The following is a 17,754-nucleotide window of genomic DNA, read 5'->3' as shown; positions in this document are numbered from 1 at the left end:
AGCCTTTCGTGTGCCATCCAGTGCTTCGATGGATGTGATTGGTGAGGGCGGCTGAGAGCCCGTCAGGGCGACGTATGGCGGCGCTGGAGGGCGGGACGTGGAAGGAGAGGAGCGTCGGTCGCGGTCGCGCTGCTCAGTGGCTCAGCGAACGAACCAGCCAACCAACCAACCAACCAACGAACGAACCGACGAAGGAACGGGCGCGAGGGCGGGCGGTCTGTCGATCGTCTTTTTTTCCTCCTCACGCCTTGGTCGTCATTGAGCACCGAAAGTGGACGCCGACAGCCGCGCGCTTCAACATTCTCGCCCGTCATGGAGTCCTATGACATTTTAGCTAATCAGCCCGTGGTGATCGATAACGTGAGTGTGATGACGTCATTCACCCACACCCAAACCGAGGCCGTCGAGGGCTAGCTATTAGCTTAGCAACGCTATTGTTTTGGGGCTCGCCGCAGCAGCCTTTTGCTTACCCGCCCCGCCACCGTATTGTTATTGTGGTCGTTATTATCTGCACCGATAACCGAAGACAAACAAACACGACGAATGACAATCAGCATCAATGAGGGCTAGCCTCGAATATTAGTTGACCGGCTTCTAGCTAACCTGCCAAATGACAGACAACAAACGCTAGCTAGCTAGCGAGCGAGCGAGCTAGCCGCATTTAGCTTCAACATCACAACACATTTATTCTATCTGTTTTAAAAACTTGTTTTAACATTCACCATCACAACACGTTGCAGTTGTATGTAAGGCATCAGGGATCGGAAAGCTTCCATTCTCAAGAAACAGCCATCGGAATTGGGGCGGGGTAATGCAATGCACCGACGAGACGATGTTTGCAGAACCGACCGATCATCGTGTGTGTGAGATTTGCTTGAAGGGATGCGATCCAGCACAGCTAGCGCGCGCGGAGGGACAAAGTGGTGGTTTGTTGTTGCGTGGCCTGCAGCCTTGTCTCATGAGCCTCCTCTTCCTCACACACTGTACATTTCATCTTTTCACAATTGTGTGCACAGGGTTCAGGGGTCATCAAGGCTGGCTTCGCCGGAGATCAGATCCCCAAATATTGTTTTCCCAACTAGTAAGTCGGCCCGGCCCGCTCGCCCTTCTTCGGGTTTGAAAACAAGCATGTGCTGATTGTCTCTTGCAGTGTGGGGCGTCCCAAACACGTGCGCGTCATGGCGGGCGCCTTGGAGGGAGACCTTTTTATCGGCCCTAAAGCAGAGGTAATCCCTACGCGCTGGCGCCATTTGCCAGCCTTCATTGAGCCAAGGCAGGCCAAAAATGAGACCGAGCCGTACCTTGACTTACAAGTGGAACAAAGTCTTGCATCAAGGCCGGTTCTGAATGCAGGTGCGTGCGCGCGCGCGCCTTGTCCCTATGTGCCTCGCCACGCCAGGAGCACCGCGGGTTGCTGTCGGTGCGCTACCCCATGGAGCACGGCATCGTGAAGGACTGGAACGACATGGAAAGGATCTGGCAGTACGTTTACTCCAAGGAGCAGCTGCAGACCTTCTCCGAGGAGGTGGGCTCGACGGCCGTCGCGCGAAAGGAGAAGGCGGGCGGGTCTTGTAAAGCTGTCGGCCGTCTGTTTGGCAGCATCCCGTTCTTCTGACCGAGGCGCCTCTCAACCCCAGCAAGAACCGCGAGAAGGCGGCCGAGGTCTTCTTCGAGACCTTCAATGTTCCCGCGCTCTTCATCTCCATGCAGGCGGTCCTCAGTTTGTAAGTTTGCATCACAGATGAGCGAGCGCTTGCTTGTCAAAATTCCGAAAGGCTCGGCGGGCGGAATACCCGTGGTGGCCAACGACGTCGCCGGCCGGCCGGCGGTTGTCCTCTCGCTCAGGTACGCCACGGGCCGCACCACGGGCGTGGTACTGGACTCGGGCGACGGCGTGACGCACGTGGTGCCCATCTACGAGGGCTTTGCCATCCCGCACTCCATCATGCGGGTGGACGTCGCCGGTAGGGACGTGTCGCGCTACCTGCGCCTGCTCCTGCGCAAGGAAGGCTACAACTTCAACACCTCGGCCGAGTTCGAGGTGGTGCGCACCATCAAAGAGGTAGCTGGCGGCGGGCGTCCCGAGGGCTGCCTAAAAACACACAACCGTTAAAGACAACGTTAAAGTTGCCGGCACATTGCACAAACAAATGCTGACATATTTGAGGGGCTAGTGGAAATTAGCCTGATGCTAACCTTTCCAACAACTGCCAACTAACTGTGGTACAATTCAACTGGACAAAAAGAAGCGGTGTGACTGACGTAGTGTCGGCTTTTGCCACCAGAGGGCGTGCTACTTGTCGCTGAACCCTCAGAAGGACGAGACCTTGGAGACGGAGAAGGCTCAGTACGTCCTTCCGGATGGGAGCGCCTTAAACGTGAGCGGCCGCCTCTCGGCCCCGCCCGCCCGGCCCATTCCGGCGCTGACCGATCCCGCCCTTGCGTCCAGATCGGACCGGCCCGCTTCCGCGCCCCCGAGCTGCTGTTCCGGCCCGACCTGGTGGGCGACGAGAGCTCGGGCATCCACGAGGTCCTGGCCTACGCCATCCAGAAGTCCGACATGGACCTGAGGCGCACGCTCTTCTCTACCATCGTGCTGTGCGGGGGGTCCACGCTCATCAAAGGTGGGAGCGAGCGCCTACGAGTGGGTCTGTCTGTCTGTCTGTCTGTCTGTCTGTCTGTCACCGAGCACGGCCTGACTCACTGCCGCCCTCCCCTCCCCCTAAGGCTTTGGGGAGAGACTACTGACTGAAGTGAAGAAGCTTGCGCCCAAAGATGTCAAGATCAAGGTCAGACTTTTCTTTTACGGTTCTTCGCTATTCTTCTCCCGCCACTAAAGCTGCTCCACGTGTTCCCAGATCTCGGCGCCCCAGGAGAGACTCTACTCCACGTGGATCGGGTACAAACTGATTTTTTGTTACCGTTAGTTTTTTGGAACTCGCAGACCGCGAAGCAAGCGGAGTTCTGCGTTTGCGCGGCCATACAAAATCTAAGATGGAACGACAACCCGGCCCGGTTTTGAGCTTATCGCCGCAGATCGCTCAGAAAAGGTTGCGATGAAAAGTGTTTGTGTCGCTACTAATGTGTGGCCCCGCCCACCCGCAGAGGCTCCATCTTGGCGTCGTTGGACACCTTCAAGAAGATGTGGGTGTCCAAGCGGGAGTACGAGGAAGACCGCGCCCGCGCCATCCACAGGAAGACCTTCTAAGCCGCCGCCGGCGCACACTGACAAGAGCCAGACCCCCCCCCCCCCAAAAAAAAACCCTGCTGAGGATGGCTCCCGCCGCAAGAAGGCGTATACGCAACGCCACGTGACAATTAAAGTCCAATTCTTTTTGTTTGTTTGTTCTGCTACGGTTCCATTCCAAAGTTTTCTATGGTGTGAGAAAATTGCCGACGCTACTAGTGCCCGCTTTGGCCTGAGACTTCAAGCTTGCCGGCATCCTCGGTAGCCAGCTCAGGTCCACGGCTGGACGGGTACCCCCTCTGTAATGGCGCCAAAGACGAATAAATTGTGCGCCTGTAAACACCCAGCGGTTCATTTGGTCCAAAAAAACATTGGTGGCTGGTCGCTCCCGAAGCAATTCGTTTCCGGAAGCGTTTAAGCGTCGACGGCAAAGAACCACCCAACAAAGGATAGCGGCATTATGGTTGTTGGTTCTCGTCATCCCCGTTAGCGTGCGAAAGACAGAAAGAAAGAAAGATGCTCCTAGGTTTCCAAATGTGCTTACCCTGCCAACGTTGCTGTTAAGTGAAATCTTGCCATGGAGTTCCATGATTGTTTCAGTACGTTTGAGTTAAGTCAATTTGGATTTTTCCTCATGATAAAGCCAAGCAATTGTTGATGTCTTTGTTCATTCAATTGCCGCTCGCACCCTTGGGCCTGCGTTGGACAGGCGTGACAAAAAGGACATTACTGAAGAGTGGCAACACTGAAAACCGCGACAAATGAAGACAGGAAAATAACACGAGTACCGAAATGATTCAAACGCCAGCTTCGCTAGCTTTAGCCCTCATCTAAAAGGGTCAGCTGACTCTGGTTGCATAAACCAAAACTATGCGGCAAGGATCTGCCTTCGACCGAGTCAAACCTCTTGAATGGGAAGCGTTCAAATGAATGAATGCTGCGCAACAGAATCTGACGGCCAGAGGAGCTCACCAGAGCGCAGAAGCCAAAAAAAAGAAGATGCCTCTGCGGAGGACCACAGGCAAACGGCGGCGGCCTCTTCGCAGACACGCGCGCGACGAGCCCCAACGGCGCTGACAAAGTTGAGCACGAGAGCGGAAAATTCAAAAACAAGAGGCACAAGTGACTAAATGACATCACAAGGTGTCGCGCGACAGACCAAATGATGTCACAAGGTTGATGCAAGTGATGACGTGCCGGTCGTATAAAAGAGCTAACGTGACTTTTTGGGAAGAGCGCCAACGACCAAGAGGCAAATCCTCAACCGGCAAGCGGAGGGGCAAAGCTCGTGGAGCCAGTGGGTCGCTACGCCACGCCACGCCACGCCTGCCGCCATGGCTTCCCTTTCCCACGCTCAGCGGGAGAAAAACCCAACGTACGTGTTCTCCAGTCGGCCCAGGCCGGTGGAGAGCCGCTCAAAGTTGAACGGCTCGCCTACGGAGAACAGCGAGTACGGCAACATTCTGTACGATCGGCGGGTGATCAGGGGCAACGCTCACGGTCGGAAGGCGGCGGCGCCGCCGCACGCGGCCGACATTCAGCAGCAGCACGGATTCCGCAGGCGATCGGTGGACTTTGTGAGGTCCAGGGACCACGTGTGGTTCAAGACTCACGACAACCTGCCCGGACGGAAACACGTGGACGTCCAAACCGAGTCCTACCTGGAGGAGCTGAGTCACATCTTGGTGACCAAGGACAACGACTCGCAAACGGACCCTTTCCTGGACAGACCGGCCACTCCGCTCTTCATCCCCGCCAAATCGGGCGAAGACGTGGCCACCCAGATCGAGGAGGGCCAGTTGTTTGACTTTGACCGGGAGGTGCAGCCGGTGCTGGAGGTCCTGGTGGGCAAGACCATCGAGCAGTCCCTGCTGGAGGTGATGGAGGAGGAGGAACTGGCCTGCTTGCGGGCCCAGCAGAGGGCCTTTGAGCAGCTGCGCAACGCCGAGCTGGCCGAGGTCCAGCGGCTGCAGGAGCAGGAGCGCCGCCGCAGCGAGGAAAAGGAGTGCCGCATCGCCCAGCAGAAGGCGGCGGTGATGAAAGAGAAAGAAACGGCCGAGATGATAGCTGCCCAAGCCTGCGCGCAGCAGTTCCTCTCCAAACTCTTCCCCGCCGTCTTCGCCTCGCTCAGGAGACACGGCTACTTCTACGACCCGGTGGAGAGAGACATCGAGGTGAATTTCTTCCAGTGGCTGACGGCCGAGGTCAACAACACTCTGGAGAAGAGGAACTCAGCCAGGCTGCTCCTGGATGCCATCATCCACGACATTGCCCTGGAGAGGAGGGATTTCTTTGCCCATCTGCACTCGCAGCCCGCCGACCCGGACAAGTAGCGGGTGGCACCTGTTAGCGTAGCCAGCGTTCCAGACACAAGACGCGGCACACGCTAACATATTTCGGCTCACAAACGTTCTCACTGAGGGAAAGCGGTTGCTTTAGCAACATTTAGAGAGAAACCTTTTGCCTGCTCAGAATGCAGCCATTGACAGACAGACAGACAGACAGAAACCTTGGTCTCTGGCGAGGATGACGCAAAGACGCTCAAGCTAGCTGGGCAGAACGGCAGCGCTTATTGGCCGCACCCCCGACCGACCTGGTGGGAAAAGCCACGTGCGCACCAACTCTCAATCGCGGCAAAAAGATTGACGGTGTCGCAACCGCGACGGAGCGGGAGCCGGGCTCAGCGCCGGGCTCAGCGCCTCCGGGCTCAGCGCCGGGCTCAGAGCGGGAAGCAAAATGAGCCCAAGTGTCTTTGGGCAGGCGACAGCGCCTCTTACCGCACTGGAGAAGGACTGCAGCGGCTCGTGGGCTCTTCCGTCGTCATCCCGTCGCTAGCGTGGCATCTGCGCTGCGGGCCCGCCGTTTATGCAACAAGCACATTGGACGCACAAATGTTATTGCGGGTCAAAAGCAGTCTGCCGACATTCAAGGGTGGAATCGGCTGGGGTCCTATCATTGGTTTTTGATTTTCATCGGGGAGTTTTGGGGGAATTTGTTGCTTTGGCTGTTTGTGCCCTGCGATTGATTGGCCGGCGACCAGTTGAGGGTGTCCCCGCCCCGCCATCCCACGACTGCCGCGAGGGCACGCAAAACGAATGCATTCGTCCTGAGAGCACAGTTTGTGTCTAGTTTCTTGGAGTTTCCTTTCATTGGTAGTCGTCGTTTTTCATTGGTAAACGAATAAAAGGCAAGTCAAACAACTGACACAAAGATGCTTTTTAAAGTCCGATTCAAGCACTTCAGCTCTAACGCATTTTGCTATGAATTTTCACTCCATTGCCGTTTTTCAGTTTGAGATGCTTGTTATCGAAACGCAAGGGACCGACGGACGGACGGACGCTCAGTCAGTCAGTCACTCAGCAGGTGGCTCAACTTTACAAATGAAGCCAAAGCCGTTCGTTCGTTCGTTCGTTCGCTCGCGGCGCGGGAAATGCCAGCCAGCGGATTACCAGCACTCCTTGAAAAGACGTACGAGCAGAGATATAAATACAATCTCATTAGAGGTTTCACTTCATTTCGTTCTTCTTTTCCTTATGCTGCCATGAAGTTAGCGGCTAGCTATTAACATGCTAATACAAACGTCACAGTTCCTCCTCAGTTGCTTGCGAGGGGCATAAATAAATAAATGAACCAATAAAAATGGCAGGGGCTCATAAGGGTCGAGAGCTTCTCAGTCAGAGCAGAAATTTGGGCGAAGAAAAAAAAACAAGATTTAGTTACCTGCAGCACCTCGCGAGGACACACCCGTGGCTGAAAGGAAATGACGTCAGACGTCACCTGCGATGACGTTCCCAGGGGGGGAACGTAATCTCGCGTGACTTCATTCGTGTCGCGAGATGACTGCAAAAAGCCAAATCTACCCACAAAAGAGCGTCGAACGATGTCGTATATTGGGTGACACAATTGAATCATTTACAGATCAAAGAGATGCATTCAAATGTTGCCTTTATATTTGCCATTTATGTAGAACGAATGGAAACGATGCAATTTCATTCCAATACATGTATGGCTTGGGTGTGAAATTCTGCCTAAAGAGCGCTGCCAAAGAAAGCAAGTTGGTGAAAGGACGCAACCTGCAGGACAGGCCAGGACAGGACAGGACGGGCAAGTGGACGGGAGCCACCCCCAAATCAAGACAACTTCTAAAAGGCCAGCCGGCCAGCCAGCCAGCCGCGCATGGATCCAAAAGGTTGAAAAGGTGCTTTCACACCTGCGGAAGGAAGGACTTTGTTTTCAAATGTGCAAAAATGACCGGCTTTTGCCAAAGCAACAATTGAGTGTAGGCCCGACGCCTGGAGAGTCGATGGACATGTCCGTCCGAGGCCTCGTTGGCTGGCTGGCTGGCTGGCTGGCTAGCGCGTGTGCGTTTGCGCGTGGCTCGCCAAATGGTCTCGTCGAGTAAAGGTCTGGCCGCAATCGGAGCAGGCGAAAGGTCTCTCCCCGGCGTGGATTCTGGTGTGCGTTGTCAAATGGCCCTTGTTGAGGAAACGGTTCCCACAAACGGTGCAGGCGTAAGGCTTCTCGCCAGTGTGCGTCCTGGCGTGCTGGCGCCAATCTTCCTCTCGAGAGAAGCGCTGCGCACAATGGGAGCAGGCAAAAGGTCTCTCTCGAGCATGCATTCTGCTGTGCGTGGTCAAATTGCCCTTATTGAAGAAACCTTTGCCACATAGCGCACAGGCGTAGGGCGTCTCGCCCGTGTGCGTTGTCGAGTGTTCTCGCAAGTATTTGTTTGCGGCAAAGCTTTTGCCGCAGACGGTGCAAAGATAGGGTTTCCAATTGGCGTGTGTCCGCGTGTGTACTTTTAGATCTTCCTTGCCGGGGAACCTGTCGCCACAAACCGAGCACAAAAACGAGGTGGCTGCCGCGTGCGTCCGGGCGTGTAGTTTCAAGCTGCCCTTCTCAGAAAAGCGTTTACCGCAGGCCTGGCAGGCAAAAGGTTTCTCCCCAGTGTGTGTTCGCGTGTGTATTGTCAAGCCCCCCTTCTGGGAGAATCGTTTTCCGCAGAGTGAGCATGCAAAAGGTTTCTCTCCAGTGTGCATTCTGGTGTGCTGCTTCAAACTGCTCTTGGAAGCGTACGTTTTGCCGCACACGGAGCATTTCCAGCGCTCGTGCTGACGACGAGCGTGAGGAGGAGGAGAGCGTGACGGAGGGTCGTCGTCGCCGCCGCCGTCCGACCGGGGCGCCGCCGAATCCCCGTCACCGCTGCCGCCGGGAAGCTCCGCCCCTCTGCTGGCCTCGCCTGGATCTTTCTCCTCGGTGTCTTCATCTTCACTCTTGAGAGGGACTCCGGCGGATGGCCACTTGGTGACGTCCTCCTCCTGCTCTTCCTCCTTAACGCAAGCAGGCCCCTGTTTCTCCTCCTCCTCCTCCTCTTCTTCTTTCACGCGAAGGGACTCCAGCTCATCTCCTCCCCCTCCAGGGGACTCCAGCTCATTTCCTCCCCCTCCAGCGGGAAGGGAGCTCGTCTCTCGGTGGCCAGCACGGGGATCTTTGTCAGCGACGTCTGCGTGACAAACAAAGACAAAATGTGTGCTTTGCTGCACTTTGAGCTTGTGTATTTGACTTGAATCTGGTGTTGACGAAAGCGGCTCGTATAATAGCTGGATTAACACATTTAACTTGAACTTGTTTTGAATGAAGTCCTTGGATGCTGTCTGCATGTACTTTGCTTACACCTTAGCATTCCTCCAAGAGTAGCAGAAAGTGCTTCGTACGTAGCGTGGGGTTGCCCTCGTGGCGGTAAACTCGCGATCGAAGTCGAACAAGAAGCGCGTGGTCAGCAAACCTGCGGTGCTAGCTGGATTGGCGCTGCTGTCGTCCTTTGCTTCCCAACGTTCCTCCTCGAATTTTGCTGTCGCTCTTGTGCACATTTTGGCTCGCGCGACGATCACATTTGCTAGGTGCTCTTTGTTTGCCACTGAGCTGAGCTAGGCTAGGCTAGGCTCAACCATGCTAAGCTAAACTATGCTACGCTAAAACACCGTGCACCGAGACGACGACGACGAGACTGAACCGCTGAGGTCTCCTTCACTTGACGACCAGCGCGGAGGGAGGCTTCGCTACGTTCACCGATGACGCATTCATTCAAGTTGGGTGAAGCGCGTGCGCAGGCCGCTCGGTCGACCGGCCGGCCGAGTGACAAGAGGAAACGACCGCGACCCAACAACGGCAGCGGACGATGTACGGCAAGTCCGCCGGGACAAACGGATGCGTAACCCACGCGCGCCGCAAGGGCGATCCCTGAAATAATCGATGCATTATGCATCGATGCACAGATAAGAACTTAAAGTGCGGAAGACAATCGCGAAAAAATCGAAACAGAGCAGCGACGTACACTTAAAGCAAAGGAACACATCAAACGATCGGAATATGTTCAGTGGCTTCATTTGAAGTTAAAGTCCCAATGATCATCTTCACACACACACACACACACACAAGTGGGTGTGGTGAAATGTGTCCTCTGCATTGAACCCATCCCCATGTGATTTGGATCCATCCCCTGTGGGAGAGGGGAGCAGCAGCGGTGCCGCGCTCGGGAATCATTTGGTGATCTAACCCTAACCCCAATTCCAACCCTTAATGCTGAGTGCCAAGCAGGGAGGCAATGGGTCCCATTTTTCCTAGTCTTTGGCCGGCCGGCCGCAGCCTTCCAGTCTCAGGGCGGACGCTCTACCGCGAGGTCACTGAGCTGAGATTTATCGTTTGAATCCACCACAAGACGATGGTCACGTACAATTGAGTTGGATTAGTCTTTGGAGCGATCGAGTGCAGGATGAAATGTCTTCAAACTCGTTGTTTTGCACCATTTGTCTTGGTGCAAACTTTGCAATCTGCAGCGCTTGACGTGACGTCACTTGCACAGAACTCCAATCGGCGGGTGAATTTTGCAACTCGGCCGGCGCAGCCGAGCACCACGGCGAGAACTACGTTGAAAGCTCCCGCGTGGATGGCCAGTTGGCCGGCAGCAGAAGCACAGGCTCCATTTTAAAGCCGTGTTTGGTCCAATTCGGCAGCGGCGCACGCAATGCGCATCAGCTACAAATACACAGTCCATCTCAGTGTTTGAAGAGTTGGATTTTATTAAGATGAGCTCTACAACCTTTTCTCTCAAGTGTGTTCCCGGTGCAATACGTAACATGGAGCACTCGTTGCTCATCGTGTGAGATTTGAAGAGGGTCCAGCCACCACTAAAAGCTACGGGTCCAGACGTGTCCAATGGCCTCCTCCCTCCAGGGAATGAATGAATGAATGAATGAATGAATGATTGGCCTCATCAGACAAAGGCTCTCTCCCCAGCGTGTATTCTGGTGTGCGTTGTCAAATTTCCCTTATTAAAGAAAGTGTTGCCGCAAACTGTACACGTATAACGTTTCTTGACAACGTGGATCCCGGCGTGTCGTTTCAAGTCTTCCTTTTGCGCAAACCTCTGACCGCAATCCGAGCAGGCTAAAGATCTCTCTCTGGCGTGCGTTCCCGTGTGTCGTTTTAAGTTTCCCTTCTCTGGAAATCGTTTGCCGCAAACTGAACAGGCAAAGGGTTTCTCTCCTGTGTGGGTTCTGGCGTGTGTTGCCAGGCTTCTCTTGTGAGAAAATCTTTTGCTGCAAAAGGCGCATGCAAAAGGTTTCTCTCCAGTGTGTATCCTGGCGTGACTGCTTAAAGTTCCCCTCTGAGAAAAGCTTTGACCGCAAAGTGAGCACGCAAAAGGTTTCTCTCCAGTGTGCGTTCTGGTGTGCAGTTTTAAGATTTTGGCCTCCGAGAATCGCTTGCCACAAAGTGAGCATGCAAAAGGTTTCACTCCAGTGTGCATTCTCACGTGCTGTTTCAAACTGCCCTTATAGGCGTAGGTTTTGCCACACTGGGAACATTGCCAGCGTTTGGCGTCAGCGCGGCACCTCACGTGATCTTCACAGCCATGGTCGTCATGGCCCTCCCGAGCGTGAGGAGAGCGTGCTGCCGCCGCCTCCTCCTCCTCGTCGTCATCGCTACCTGACACCGGCGCAGAGAGTCCCTCCTCCGCAGGGGACGATGCTCCGTCACCTCGCGTTGTCACACGTCGACTGGACTGGCTGCCGCCGGGAGGCTCCGCCCCTCCGCCTGGACCTTCGTCTCCATCGCCTTCACTCTTGAGCGGGACACCGGCGGATGGCCACCTGGTGACGTGCTCCTCCTGCTCTTCTTCCTTAACGCGAAGAGGCCCTGTTGGAGGGAGGGACATTTCAACGTAAATGTTCCTAATAACTTTGCTAATAATTGTCAAATAGAATAATTGTGACGTTTAAAAAAAATAAAAATACATACACTGAAAATGTCAAAGTAGTAAAAAGATTGATCATGATTGTTTCTGGGAATATTCAGACCGTTTTCTTGTAGTGAGCGAGCGAGCGAGCGAGCGGCATACTTTTTGCTTTTGCAAACTTGAATTGTCCGATGGCCGTCCAACTCCTGGCAACAGACATCTGAAACGGGGTGCGGCTTGCCTGACTGTGGGAGATGCCAATCGGCAGCGGAGGAAGGCGTGCAGACAAACCTGCGCTGTGAACTCTTGGCTGCTGCTGCTGCTGCTGTTGCTGCTGCTGCTGTTGTTGTTGCTGCTGCTGCGTCTCGCAAACGGCGTCGAGCCCTTGTCGCTCCTTGTCATCTTTGGCCCCACAAATCCCCTCCTCGCACTCCGCTGTCCTTGTTGCGCACATTTTCACACGACTTCCACTGCAGTGCCGCCCGGCGGCCGATCACAAGGGCGCGTCTTTCGGTAGCAAGCCTGGCTAGGCTAGGCTAGGCTAGGCTAAGCTAAGCTAAGAGCAGCTAAGCTCGGCCGGGCGAGACGCTTCAGCGGCCACACGCGGCTTCCGTCGAAGCCCAACATTTGCACAATGCGGTCGCTTCCAGGCGAGTCGGGATTGGGTCTCTCATGCGCCTTGGCTTCTTTTGACGTCATCAACTCGCGCCCGCGGCGGTGAGGTGGCGTCAGCAAAAAGACGGACACTAACGGGATTTCCGCCATCTTGCAACGATTCAAAGTCACATATGATTTCTTACTGTGTTGAATTTGAGTAGCAAAAAGAGTGTTCAAATAAAGGTAGCGAATCAAGGATTCCGCTTCCTTCCACTTGTGGAGCTTGCTCACACACCACGACCAAACACTTTTGGGGTCCACAAGTGTAACAAGACTCAGGAAGAGCAGTGCTTGAAGGGGCACAAAGCCATTTGGAGTTAAGTTAAAGTCGCACTGATGGTCTCACACACACACACGCACACACACAACTCGTTTCCGTTTGGGCCCAGGTCCCGAGTGTCCCCGTCAACACATGACACTTGGTCTTCTAGGCTTTGCGCCTGTTGACTTTTTACATCAACTCTTTTGGATCGAGCGAACAACCGCCGCCACTCGGGCCTAGCCGGTATGGGGAAGGTCAAAGGTCGGCCGGTGGGTGCGCTGAGGAGCCGCTGTGGTAACGAGAGAGCGGACAGGCTGGCCGAAGGAGCGCAGATCATACGAGAGCAAAAAAAGGTGCGCTTGGCGCCGAGGGTTACGTCATACAACGGGGACTCTTTTAAATACAGACAGGGATGTGATCGCCGATGTTCGGAACCTTAGATTGCCACCCTAGACTCTGGAACAGTAGGTGGCGCTAATGCGGCAGGCAACGTAGAGGCGTCGTGCCGCGCCGCGCCTTCCGCGCAAGGTGAGATGAGGAGAACAAAAAAAGGCGTTTCATAGGCAGGTGTGGGGGCATGGTCCACCTGCGAGGCCCCTCCCCCTCCCTGGCGCAGGTATTTGAAAGTGCCACACACTCGTCCTCACGCACGCACGCCCGCATGCACGCATGCATACACGCATATGCCTTGATGGAGATTGACAGTCTGGTGGCCAACAGGGCTCTCGTCAGGGCCAGAGAAGGTACGTACGACGCACCCCATTTGTCCGATCGCTTTCTTCTGATTGCTAACGCTTCGAGGCGCCGAGATGGGGCTGGCCGCAGTTCTTCCGCGTTACCGTTGCCGTGGCGCACAAACGCCCAGCGTTTGCCACCTTGGCCTGGTGACCTTGTCACCTCGGTGACCTGCTTCCTTCCTTCCTTGCTTCCTTCCTTCCTTGCTTCCTTCCTTCCTTCCTTCCTTCCTTCTGTCCTTTCTTCCTTCCACGCGTGTTAAAAGCCTTACATTTGGCTTTAGACGTCGGCAGGGCAGGAGACGACGTCACATGTCAGGAAAATGTGGTCACGCAGGCTCGACCTGAGAGGCTAAAAATAGAACGGGCACAGCCAAACTTTCTCGTTGTGTCTCGTGCGTTACGGTGTGGGTGTGTGTGCGTGGGTGTGTGGGTGTGCGCAGGAGGCGGGACCAAAGGCCGAAGCTGGAAATGGCAGGAGATGCTTCGCTTCCCGCACATCAGTCGATGCAGCAACCTGGCCGCCAGCATAGGTGCGTGCGTGCGCGCGTGCGCGCCGGGTGGAGCTGTGCGCGCGTGATGTCACTTTGTCTATGTATGTGTGCGTGCGTGCGTTCGTTCAGTGCGGGACTTCTGGGACATATGTGTGGTGCAGCCCATCGGACGAAAACTCTTTGACCAGTTCTGTCACAGCCGAGGTGAACTACAAAAGTACGGGGAGCTGCGTCAGGCTCTGGTACAGAAACATAGCTGCGCGCGCGCGCGCGCACACACGCACGCACGCACGCACGCGCACACACGCAGGCATGCCCGACACTCTGCAAACAAGGCCTTGAAGTCAGGATCTCAAATGACAGTTGTGGCGTTAGCTTTTTAGAGTTTGCTCTTCTTTGCTGCGGGTCATTTGACACACGCTTCCTTTTGTCTGCAGGACCAATTCAAGTTGAAGCGGGATGAAGAGAGACGAGCATTTGGACTTGACATCATTCAAGAGTTCTTCACTATTCATGTGTGTGTGTGTGTATTCATGCAAGCACGTCCTCCCTCCCGCGTGTGCAGGTCTTCACCTCTTTGCACACGTGTGTTCAGACGGCCCGCTTTGTCGCCGAGGTGTCCAAACACAAGCGAAGCTGCATGTGGTGTCTGGATCACGAACCCTCCAGCGACGTCTTTGCGGGCTGCACCGAGTACGTCCCGGCGTGCGCTGCCGCCGCCGCCGCCATCGCCGCCGCCATCGCCGCCGCCATCGCCGTCGGGCTTTACAGGCTGCCGTTGACGGACGCCTTCTTGTGTTTAGCGATCTTCACGCCTTCCTCAGCCAAGAACCTTTTGAGCAGTTTCAGCACAGCATGTACTTTGACCGCTTCGTCCAGTGGAAGATGCTCGAAAGGTGAGCGAGCCATTGAGCGATTCATTGATTGACCGATCGATTGCTCGTCAAATGATCCACCCGTATTTGTCTTCCAGGCGCCCGGTCACCAAGAACGACTTCCGCCAATACAGAGTGTTGGGCAAAGGAGGCTTCGGGGAGGTGACTTCCTCATTCCTGCTCTGCTCGTTAGCTAGGGGGGGGAGGGGAAAAAAGAAAAAAACACTTCAAAGGTTTAGGGCGCCAACACAGATCGAGAGCGTCACGTTGAACTTTGCGGCCTGGCTTCGGTTTTGGGCTTTTAAACCAGGGACCGGCCCCCTGCAGAGCCCAAGTGCCTTCTCTCAAGTCGCAATACTAAATACTTAGAGAGTCCCTTCTCTCAAGTGAGGGGATGTCACATCCGAGCAAATCCTACTACCGTATTTTCCAGACCATTAGTCGCTTCGGAGTATAAGTCGCGCAAGCCACCAAATGCATAATAGAGGGGAAAAAACAAACAAACTCATAAGTCGCACCAGAGTATAAGTGGCATTTTGGGGGGGGGGAACCTATTTGATCAAATCCAACACCAAGAACAGACACGTCTTCTTGAAAGGCAATTTAAAATAAAGATAGAATAGGCAACAACAGGCCGAACGGTAGGGTATGCTAACGTTAGCATTAACTTAGCACTGCTAACATTACATACCCACAAACAAGGAACTGAGAACGTTCCTGACGTAACATATTAAGAGTTATTCAAATAACTATGACATAAATAACAAGTTGATCAAACTTCACTCCAAATCATCCAATCCAACAAAATGGCCCTCCTCTGCGTCACTTGTAAAAAGCAAAAAAACCTCGGCTAACCCCGGAACTAGCAGACGCGCCGGCGCTTCCTCTTCTACGTGGCTTACGTTAGACTCGTGCTCAGATGCAGTTCCAATTATTCCACGGGCCTCGAGCGCCCTCTTGTGGTTTCGTGTGAAAATAACATGTCAAGCGATATAATACTGTGGTGATCATTTCACACACACACACGAGTATAAGTCGCACCCACACTGGTGGAAAAAAAAGTGCCACTCGTAGCCTGGAAAATACGGCACTGGCCTCTTTGGAAAAGCTGCCTCTTTCAAGTCCCTTTGGCGCTTTCGACAAGGACTGTCCACCCCAAAGAAGCGGATGAGTCTTTAGTGGCTCCAGTGTCCCCAAGTCCATCCATATGGTAGTCCATTGAAGCAAAGGAGCAGCAAAAATCTTGACATGGCCTTGGTTTAGGTGTGGGCGTGTAAGGTGCGGGCCACGGGGATGATGTACGCCTGCAAGAAGCTGGAGAAGACGCACGTGAAGAAGCGGCGAGGCGAGGCCATGGCGCTCAACGAGAAGGAGATCCTGGAGAGCGTCAACAGTCGCTTTGTGGTGAGAGGGAGGGCAGGCACGGCGCTGGGGTGCCGTTCTCGCTGGAGACTCTGACGCGGCCTCCGTCTCAGGTGAACCTGGCGTACGCCTACGAGACCAAACACGACCTGTGCTTGGTTCTCACCATGATGAGCGGCGGCGACCTCAACTTTCACATCTACAACATGGGCCCGCCCGGACTGGACGCCGAGCGAGTGCGATTGTACGCCGCCGAGATTTGTTGCGGCCTCGTGCACCTCCACCGCAAGTCCATCATTTACAGGTGAGCCTCACCGACCGCCGGACGGATGGATCCCCGTGAGAATCCTTTGCAATCGTTGTCGGCCGTTTTTCTTTTTCTTTCTTTCTTTTTGTGGGACACCCGTCATCTATGCCTGCACGGCACCTATAGGTGCATTCCACCGGCCTCTGACAACAAACGCCATCTTGTCTTTCAGGGACCTGAAGCCCGAAAACATCTTGTTGGACGAACACGGTGCGCAAACACGCAACTATTTTTAGCTACGACACCGCAACGTTTTTTTTCCTTTCTTTCTTTCTTTCTTTCTTTCTTTCTTTCTTTCTTTCTGTCTGTCTGTCTGTCTGTCTGTCTGTCTGTCTGTCTGTCTGTCTGTCTGTCTGTCTGTCTGTCTGTCTGTCTGTCTGTCTGTCTGTCTGTCTGTCTGTCTGTCTGTCTTTCTTTCTTTCTTTCTTTCTTTCTTTCTTTCTTTCTTTCTTTCTTTCTTTCTTTCTTTCTTTCTTTCTTTCTTTCTTTCTTTCTTTCTTTCCTTCTCCTGAGCAGGAAGCAAGGCTTAATTGGGCGTGGTGGCCTACTCTCATTGACACGTGTCCTCGAAAACACCCGAAGCTCACATTCCCGCTTAATTAGAAGGCAACTCCCTCTTCTCTCCGGTTTGTCGGCACAGGGCACATCAGGATCTCCGACCTGGGCCTGGCCGTTCGGGTGTCGGAAGGCGGAGCGGTGCAGGGCCGCGTGGGCACGCTGGGGTACATGGGTTAGTGGCTCGGCTTTGCGGAAGGCTGAAGCGTGCTTGCTTTTCCCGCTCAAATCTTCCTTCCGTCCAGCCCCAGAGGTGATCCGCCACGAGTATTACGGCGCCAGTGCCGACTGGTGGGGTCTGGGCTGCCTCATCTACGAGATGACGGCGGGCCGCCCCGTCCTCAGGATGAAGGGCGAGCACCCCAAAAAGGCCGAGATGGAGAAAAGGATCCAGACCGAGCGGGAGGAGTACGGCGAGCGCTTTGGGCCGCACGCCAGAGACATCTGCTCGCAGGTTGGACGCCGTCACTGCCGCGGTGGTGGTGGGAAGCGTTGAACGCTGGGAACTGGACTCTTGGCCTTTAATCCTAAAGTCAAAGTGGCACACAACAGTCAAGGATCTGGCAATCGTCAATCTAACTCCCGAGCGAGCGAGCGAGCGATCCGACGACTAATTAGTAAGGAAACGACCAAGGTGCCACGCATTCAACCGACTGACTGACCAAGCAGCCCAACAATCAAACGATCAGCCAGTCGACCGAACGATTCCGATCGAGGGCTCTCGGTCCAATTGACCGCTGGTAGGTTATTGAAACGACTGGTTGGTTCAGATCAATGTACGGCTTGGGCCATTTTGTCAAGGACTTAGTTGACTGCTCAGCTGATGAGCTGCTTGAGCGATCGGTCGCTTTGGGTAAGAGTTGTCCGTCCCTGGGTGGGGGTGCGCTCGCCGGGCCTCTCTTGACGGGCAGCCAAGGTTGCTAAGCAACCGCTCCCAAAGGCCTCATGGGTTGAGGTAGTAAATCCATTTGTATTGAAGGTGCAGCGCAAAAGTGCAGTTGCCGCCGCTCAGCTTTGGGGATTGCCTGGCTGCCTGGCTGCCGGGACTTGAATGAGCCACGCTCCACTTTGCCGTCTTTTCTCAA

The 17,754-nt window shown here is 54.6% G+C and overlaps 6 protein-coding genes and 1 long non-coding RNA gene across 12 annotated transcripts in view; 3 read left to right on the top strand and 4 right to left on the bottom strand.

Moving 5' to 3' along the window:
- Positions 1-112: 112 nt before the first annotated feature.
- Positions 113-3,527, top strand: actr1 (actin related protein 1, centractin). Its single transcript, XM_037266173.1, has 11 exons — positions 113-360; positions 1,017-1,081; positions 1,151-1,226; positions 1,400-1,525; positions 1,600-1,724; positions 1,846-2,062; positions 2,286-2,378; positions 2,450-2,624; positions 2,728-2,789; positions 2,859-2,899; positions 3,106-3,527. The coding sequence occupies exons 1-11, from the start codon at positions 313-315 to the stop codon at positions 3,206-3,208; spliced, it is 1,131 nt and encodes a 376-aa protein (XP_037122068.1). The 5' UTR covers positions 113-312; the 3' UTR covers positions 3,209-3,527.
- Positions 1,922-9,656, bottom strand: LOC119131583 (oocyte zinc finger protein XlCOF6.1-like). 5 transcript variants are annotated; one of them, XM_037266163.1, is made up of 5 exons: positions 8,973-9,654; positions 8,625-8,690; positions 6,908-8,594; positions 5,965-6,030; positions 1,922-2,092 (listed from the first exon to the last, which is right to left on the bottom strand). In XM_037266163.1, exons 1-3 carry the CDS (start codon positions 9,055-9,057, stop codon positions 7,540-7,542), a joined length of 1,206 nt encoding a protein of 401 aa, XP_037122058.1. In that variant the 5' UTR covers positions 9,058-9,654; the 3' UTR covers positions 1,922-2,092; positions 5,965-6,030; positions 6,908-7,539. The 5 variants fall into 5 exon arrangements, with proteins under 5 accessions (XP_037122058.1, XP_037122059.1, XP_037122060.1 ...); XM_037266164.1 differs by having other exon boundaries at positions 6,908-8,629; positions 8,684-8,690; positions 8,973-9,653; XM_037266165.1 differs by having other exon boundaries at positions 6,908-8,599; positions 8,684-8,690; positions 8,973-9,653.
- LOC119131592 (radial spoke head protein 3 homolog) overlaps positions 3,799-17,754 on the top strand; it is a 15,608-nt gene continuing 1,652 nt past the window's right edge. Inside the window, exon 1 of the mRNA XM_037266181.1 lies at positions 3,799-5,523. Within this exon, the coding sequence (XP_037122076.1) occupies positions 4,522-5,520 (999 nt within the window). The 5' untranslated portion in view covers positions 3,799-4,521 and the 3' untranslated portion in view covers positions 5,521-5,523. The remainder of the gene's footprint in view (positions 5,524-17,754) is intronic.
- The window catches only part of ash2l (ash2 like, histone lysine methyltransferase complex subunit), a 17,081-nt gene continuing 6,457 nt past the window's right edge, over positions 7,131-17,754 (bottom strand). The window contains exon 18 of the mRNA XM_037266130.1: positions 7,131-7,539. The gene's annotated coding sequence lies outside the window, so the exon portion shown is untranslated. The remainder of the gene's footprint in view (positions 7,540-17,754) is intronic.
- On the bottom strand, positions 10,245-12,434 carry LOC119131590 (gastrula zinc finger protein XlCGF8.2DB-like). Of its 2 annotated transcripts, XM_037266176.1 has the most exons (3): positions 11,790-12,434; positions 11,715-11,747; positions 10,245-11,383 (listed from the first exon to the last, which is right to left on the bottom strand). In XM_037266176.1, exons 1-3 carry the CDS (start codon positions 11,875-11,877, stop codon positions 10,461-10,463), a joined length of 1,044 nt encoding a protein of 347 aa, XP_037122071.1. In that variant the 5' UTR covers positions 11,878-12,434; the 3' UTR covers positions 10,245-10,460. The 2 variants fall into 2 exon arrangements, with proteins under 2 accessions (XP_037122071.1, XP_037122069.1); XM_037266174.1 differs by having other exon boundaries at positions 11,715-12,434.
- LOC119131572 (G protein-coupled receptor kinase 5-like) overlaps positions 12,942-17,754 on the top strand; it is a 6,018-nt gene continuing 1,205 nt past the window's right edge. Inside the window, exons 1-12 of the mRNA XM_037266139.1 lie at positions 12,942-13,085; positions 13,520-13,609; positions 13,700-13,812; positions 14,008-14,085; positions 14,166-14,263; positions 14,374-14,466; positions 14,544-14,607; positions 15,709-15,849; positions 15,921-16,111; positions 16,287-16,324; positions 16,755-16,844; positions 16,915-17,123. Of these exons, the coding sequence (XP_037122034.1) occupies positions 13,004-13,085; positions 13,520-13,609; positions 13,700-13,812; positions 14,008-14,085; positions 14,166-14,263; positions 14,374-14,466; positions 14,544-14,607; positions 15,709-15,849; positions 15,921-16,111; positions 16,287-16,324; positions 16,755-16,844; positions 16,915-17,123 (1,287 nt within the window). The 5' untranslated portion in view covers positions 12,942-13,003. The remainder of the gene's footprint in view (positions 13,086-13,519; positions 13,610-13,699; positions 13,813-14,007; positions 14,086-14,165; positions 14,264-14,373; positions 14,467-14,543; positions 14,608-15,708; positions 15,850-15,920; positions 16,112-16,286; positions 16,325-16,754; positions 16,845-16,914; positions 17,124-17,754) is intronic.
- The window catches only part of LOC119131614, a 9,698-nt gene continuing 9,409 nt past the window's right edge, over positions 17,466-17,754 (bottom strand). Inside the window, exon 3 of the long non-coding RNA XR_005099687.1 lies at positions 17,466-17,539. This is a non-coding gene — a long non-coding RNA (uncharacterized LOC119131614). The remainder of the gene's footprint in view (positions 17,540-17,754) is intronic.

Source organism: Syngnathus acus, chromosome 12, assembly GCF_901709675.1.
Source record: "Syngnathus acus chromosome 12, fSynAcu1.2, whole genome shotgun sequence".
NCBI classification, from domain to species: domain Eukaryota; kingdom Metazoa; phylum Chordata; class Actinopteri; order Syngnathiformes; family Syngnathidae; genus Syngnathus; species Syngnathus acus.
The sequence above is the reverse complement of the archived record's forward strand: the minus strand, read 5'-3'. Positions and strand labels throughout refer to the sequence as shown.